This window comes from Oratosquilla oratoria, chromosome 14, assembly GCF_046742065.1.
Source record: "Oratosquilla oratoria isolate Oo_2021 chromosome 14, ASM4674206v1, whole genome shotgun sequence".
NCBI classification, from domain to species: domain Eukaryota; kingdom Metazoa; phylum Arthropoda; class Malacostraca; order Stomatopoda; family Squillidae; genus Oratosquilla; species Oratosquilla oratoria.
In genome coordinates, this window is record NC_134790.1 from 12,341,931 (window position 1) to 12,348,704 (window position 6,774).

The 6,774-nt window shown below is 40.7% G+C and overlaps 1 protein-coding gene across 1 annotated transcript in view; it reads right to left on the reverse strand.

Moving 5' to 3' along the window:
* Positions 1-1,069: 1,069 nt before the first annotated feature.
* Positions 1,070-6,774, reverse strand: part of LOC143032524 (alpha-tocopherol transfer protein-like) — a gene marked incomplete at its 5' end in the record, with an annotated part of 17,306 nt that continues 11,601 nt past the window's right edge. Inside the window, 3 exon segments of the mRNA XM_076197388.1 lie at positions 1,070-1,342; positions 3,980-4,073; positions 6,497-6,613. Of these exon segments, the coding sequence (XP_076053503.1) occupies positions 1,200-1,342; positions 3,980-4,073; positions 6,497-6,613 (354 nt within the window).

The window sequence follows — 6,774 nt, forward strand, 5'->3', positions numbered from 1 at the left end:
TTCACAAACATTACTCACTCGTAATGTAAATAAGTTACTTGGGTCATGTTATTTGGTGAACGCAATATGCTACTTTGTACAACGCGAGAATGTGTACTGTTTCAACGAAAATGCTGTCTCATCACGAACAACTTATAAGTTATATATTATGGTTATTTGGTTGTTATTCTCTTAGTTTTTCTGATATATTTCGGGGATATATTTAACATTTTAACATCTTCATGTTCAGGCAAAATATTTTTCCCCTTCAATCAAATAACTATTATATTATCAATAAAAAAAGTATCTAAAATTGAGCATGCGACATTTCATATTGTCGACATTTTTTCTGTCGCTCATCATGCATGACTATCTGACTCGCAGGAGAGTCAATTGTGGGTGGAAGTAAAGTCGCCCCCCCCCTGAAGATATACAATAGATGAATAAATAAATAATAAATAGATAAATGAACAAATAAAGTCTGTCTTGTTCGCTCAAAAAACTTATAAACACACTCCACTTTTAATACATACTTGAATTCGGGAAGGACATCTCACTGCTATTTGCAAGGATACATTATCATACAAATATAAAAATAATCTTCCTGTTTTCATCGAACCCACTATCTAGAATGTACAAAGGGAATAAAATGAGTCTGTAATGTCCTCTTAGTTTCTGGATGCATAGTGTGTCGCGATTGTTATACCCCACTCCCACAACACACTCCCGATATCAAATTTTGAAATAACCGCCCATCGCTCTCTTAGCGATCGGAAACCAACCTCTCGGGGTGCAGAAAAAAAACCCCGCTGGGGATGCTTGTGGTGACAAGGCTACCTGTGACGGGAGTGGAAAGGAGGGAGGAAAAACGGTATGGGAGGAAATATAGGAGCACTATCAATCTCTTCGATATACATACATACTCGTGTACATATATATATATATATATATATATATATATATATATATATATATATATATTTACATTCAGTATATATATATATATATATATATATATAGTATATATACATATATATATATATATATATATATATATATATATATATATATATATATATATATATATTATCTTGGCAATATTCGATTGTAATGATGTCCTCTAGGATCTGCTTCCCCGTTTGGTTTCCATGGCGACAGAGAGGACGAAGATGACGGCGCCGAAGAGGAGGAGGAGGGAGAGGAGATGGAGGACCTCCAACTCAGTCGATCTCGAGCCTCCTGAAGGACCCCCCTACGGATCCGAGTGCCCTGTCGAGGGCGGTCTTCCTCTTCGGGGCGATGCTGAGGTGGTCCAGCTGCAGGATGCGCGGCCGAAGGGCCTCCAGCTCCCTCCGGTACATCTCTGAGGAGGAGGAGGAGGACGAAGAAAATTATAAATAAATATATCAAAGAATGAAAAAAAAAAAATTACTCCCGGCTGTCTTTTAATGATCCCGGGTGACTCCCGGCTGTCTTTTAATGAACCCGGGTGTATGTTTGTCCCCCACTGAACCGGCAAAAAGGGACACGTGACTCCCGGCTGTCTTTTAATGAACCCGGGTGACTCCCGGCTGTCTTTTAATGAACCCGGGTGTATGTTTGTCCCCCACTGAACCGGCAAAAAGGGACACGTGTGTAATAAAAGTTTTAACCGTTAAAAAAGGAGGGCAACAAATCTTACGATTAGATCACCAGGAACAATGCCTTTAGAAACCGAAGCCGACAAAAAGAAGCGTCAAAGACATTTTTGCAAGTGGGTTACAGGTACTCGGAAAATTTCAAAAGCCGTTTTACAAAATTATAAGAGTTTGAGTTGCCGACTACGGAATGAATATGCCCAAACTTTTCCAAGCTTATACCAGGCTGTCAAAAAATTTTGTGTTGAGGAATCTGTGCGGGAGTTTCATCGAAAGGTGATTAAGTTCAATGATTCTCTACGAAACAACAAAGATTTTCAATATTCCGATGAAATGTTTGACAGTCTTGAACTTTTTGATGGACAAATTGAAGACAGTGTTTCTGAAGGTTTTATGAAGCATTACTTTGTCGGGTAAAACTGGGCGTAGCCCGGGCGCGAAGCGAGCAGCACCGCAGGCCAAGCACCCACGGCGTAGCCGTGGCTGGCGAAGCCAGGTGCTTATAAATAGATAGATAAATAAATAGATGAATAAATGAATAAATAAAGCAACAAATAAAATAATGGTGGTGACGGTGATGAATGGGTGTGATAGAAATATTGGTGGTGATCAGGAAGAAAGTGGTGGTGATTATGGTGATAATGATGGCAAAGGTGGTGGTGGTGATGATGATGATGATGATGATGATGATGATGATGATGATGATGATGATGATCATGACCCTAATCTAATGATGATGATGATAATGACCCTGCTGACCCTGATGATGATGATGATGATGATGATGATGATGATGATGATGATGATGATGATGATGATGATGATGATGATGATGATGATGATGATGATGATGATGATGATGATGATGATGATGATGATGATGATGATGATGATGATGATGATGATGATGATGATGATGATGATGATGATGATGATGATGGTGACGACGACGACAATGATAGCGATTGTGATGATGGGCACAATTTTTGTTCTTATACCTTCATACACAAGACAAGCTTAATGCTAAGAGAGAGAGAGAGAGAGAGAGAGAGAGAGAGAGAGAGAGAGAGAGAGAGAGAGAGAGAGAGAGAGAGAGAGAAAGAGAATTGATGAAGAACCGTACTTTGCCCCCCGTGTGTCGTCAGGCAGTTTTATTCAGCCAAAGGAAACCCGTCTGTGGGTCGAGGCCACAGACAGGTTTCCTTTCGCCTCTATCTTATCTGTCACTTGTCGCCATTATCGACACTCGTCACGTTATCAACGACACCGCCACCGCATTCCACAGAAGCCACGGGACCCCACGGGTGCAAGCGGCGGCGCGACGACGGAGAACTCTTCCCCAGAGTTAGGCAAGATTAGGTTAGGTCATGTGATGTTAGGCTAGGTTAGGTTGAATTAGATGATGTCAGTAATGATTATGTTGGTTAAGGTAATGCCAGGTTAGGTGGGGTCAGGTTAGATTCATGTGAAGTTCGGGAATGGACCCTTTGGGAAAGAATTCTATTTTCACGTTTTGAAAACTTCCTGAGAGGGTCATTGGTGAAGGGAGGAGTTGGAGCCCTCACACTCGAAGTGCAGCAGAAGGAGGAGGAGGAGGAGGAGGAAGGGGATTCCAATGATTTGAGGTCGGAGGAGGGACCCGCTGGTGAAGAATTCTATTCCTGCGAGCACCGGAGATCCTTAAACTCGGGGTCCCCTTATTTGCCGAGTGTCACATTTTTGTATGTTTATCTTTTCAATCATTTATTCATTTATTTTTTTATTTTTTATTCATCTATTTACTCTATTTCAATTTATCTATTTCTATTCCGGCCTCCGGCGTCGTTCAAATATCGCCCGTGTTTCCTCATAGTGTAAGGGTCAAAGTCGTTGGCGCTGTGTCATGTGGTCTGTTGTCCGCCGGCTTGCCCGCCCCATCAACCCACTACTCACGCTCAGTGGCCCTCACGGTAGTCTTTGTTCTGTCTAACGGCAGACGATTCGCTTCGGTCCAGAGGACTTGCCCTGGGCACTCAAGAGTTGAGAATATGGTGACCCTGTCCCTCCGGGTGCCAACTGAAGGTTTATCTCACTGAACACAGTGTCAAGGACCAAGTGCCTTAGGTTGACATAAAGTTGACCTAAGGCTGACCTATAGTTGACCTAAGGTTGACCTATGGCTGACCTAAGGTTGACCTAAGGCTGACCTATAGCTGACCCAAAGTTGACCAAGGGTTGATCTATAGCTGACCTAAGGATGACCTAAAGATGACCTATATTTGACCTCAGGATGACCTAAGGCTAACATATAGTTGACCTCAGGTTGACTTAAGGTTGAACTGAGGCTGACCTATGGCTGACCCAAGCTTGACCTGACTACTCACTGATCATGTCCTGCAGAGGAATGGTGCCACCATATTCCTTCGGGAGAATCCTTGTTGGAACCTTCTTCCTCAGCTTCGCTTCGTCGCTGTGCACCTGGAAAAGAAAAGGAAAAAAATATCATTCGCTCTAAGAATAATTACGATCGATGCATCGCTCAAAGCTAACCGGCAACTCACTACAGTGGAGGAGCTCCCTTGTAGTAACTGCAAACACCTTTTAAAGTAATTTCTGGGCTTTGGGTGTTCAACACACTACTGCAATAAATATTTTTGGGGTCGACTTAATGCAATGTTTCCTATTTATCTATTTTTTCCCAGTGGGTGACCCTTTTCAGCATTACCAAACTTGCCATGACAACGACATTTATAAACCTTCTAAAAACGTACTAATTTTTATATATCGCAGAGACATTATTTCAAAATTCGAAAGATTAATCACAACAGAGAGATCAATAAAAATATTATTGCTTATTGGAGTTTATTAACAAGGACTGATTTAATCACATATTTTAATGAAAAGGACGTATTTGCTTTTTGTATACAATCAAATCAATACGCGGGTCTGTGTGGCTGAATGTACATGCAGTTGGACCCTCCTTGACCACCAGATAAAGGCTCATGACCCTTTTGGAGGTCATGACCCCTTTGGAGGTCATGACCTGCAGTTTGGGAACCCCTGACTGAATGGAAACCCCGTGACGAATTGGAGTTTAATCTTTCCCAAATTTGGTAAAACTTTTAAAAGAGTCCTTCGTCAAACTTTTGGGGTGCGGGAGAGGCTACATGGAACGCGAAGAAGAAAAAGAAGATGAAAAAGAAGGAAGGAAGGAAGAAAGAAGAAGAAGTAGAAGAAAAAGAAAAAGAAGAAGAAGAAAAATGTGAAAAAGAAGTAGAAGAACAGGAAGAAAAAGAAGAAGAAAAAGAAGAAAAAGAAAAAAAGAAGAAAAAGGTGAAGAAGTAGAAGAACAGGAAGAAATAGAAGAAGAAGAAGAAGAAGAAGAAGAAGAAAAATAAGAAGAAGACGAAGAAGAAGAAGAAGAAAAAGAAAAATAAGAAGAAGAAGAAGAAGAAGAAGAAGAAGAAGAAGAAGAAGAAAAAGAAAAAAGAAGAAGAAGGGGAGGAGGAGGAGGAGGAGAAGAGGAAGAAGAAGAAGAAGAAGAAGAAGAAGAAGAAGAAGAAGAAGAAGAAGAAGAAGAAGAAGAAGAAGAAGAAGAAAAAGAAGGTGGAAAAGAGGAAGAAAAAAAAGAGGAAGAAGAAGAAGAAGAAGAAGAAGAAGAAGAAGAAGAAGAAGAAGAAGAAGAAGAAGAAGAAGAAGAAGAAGAAGAAGAAGAAGAAGAAGAAGAAGAAGAAGAAGAAGAAGAAGAAGAAGAAGAAGAAGAAGAAAAGAAGAAGAAAGTTAAGGTTCTCCGCTCGGAGAGGGGGTAAAGAGCCGTCTCGATCGATCCCCTGAGGTGCAAAACCGAGCTTTATGCGTATCAAGTTGTCCAGAAAAAAATGTCCTCACTCGTAAAACGTCTCGTAACGTTGCCGAATCCATTGGTCAGCGTTATCATTATCAGCTGTTGTGTCTAGAAAATGGTGGTCATTAGTCTGAACATTTGCGAACACGCAGGGGGACTACAGCAGACCAGCCTAGGCAAGGGTGTAAAGACTAGATTTTAATTTCAAATCAATTATTAGTATTAAGCACTTCGGAGAGTGAGTACATTTTTTGGGGACACACTGTGTTCAGATTGCCGCCAGACGATTTTATTCAGCCTTTTTTTGTGTCAGGAATAATTAATACTTCTGTCGTTAGGGAGATAGAAGAGATTTTTTTCTCTTTGGGTGGAAAATGAGTCTCCAATAGTAAAAAAAAAAAAAAAAAAAAATATATATATATATATATATATATATATATATATTTATATATATAATATTTATAATATATATATATATATATATATATATATATATATATATATATATATATATATATATATATATATGGCTCATTCCGTAGGAATGTCGCCAAAATTCCTGACAAGTCGATTTTATGCAGTCAATGATACCACCCACTAGGTCATAAATACCCCCATACGATAGCATTAACATCTCATACGAGGTCATTAGTACCCTATACGAGGTCATTAATACCTCATACGGTATAATCAATACCCCCTACAAGGGCATCAATATTCCATACGAGGTCATTAATATTCCATAAAGGTCAGTCGAGGTCCATGCGAAGTCATTAATACACCATACGAGGTCAGTCGAGGCCCATACAAGGTCATCAATACCCCATACGAGGTCACTAATATCCAGTAAGAGGTCAGTCGAGGCCCATATAAGGTCATTAATAACCCACATGAGGTCACTAATATCCAGTGCGAGGTCAACCGAGGAGGGAGGGGGGCTAACGAGCTCAGTCGATGGGGGAGAGGGGGGAAATTCTCCTCCCTACTACCCCCCCCCCACGTACTCCCAGGGTGGTTCTTGGCCAACCCATCTGGAATCTGTTCTTGGCGAACTCACCTGGAACCGGTTCTTGATCTTGTCCGAGAGGAGCGTCTTGGCGAACTCGAAGATGGCCAAGAGCGCCGTCGGCAGGTTGACGAAGTGGATCTCCTTGTGGCGGATCGGCATCGTTTTCTGCGCCAGAAGGAAGAGTCGGTTAGCAAGAAAGAAAATGGGAGACGAGCAAAAGAATCAACTAGTTCTTATAAACGTAATGAACCTAAGAAATTCTTAAGTATAATCAAAATACTGTGTCCCGTAGGTTATCTACTGTTGTAGAACAAATATATATCAAA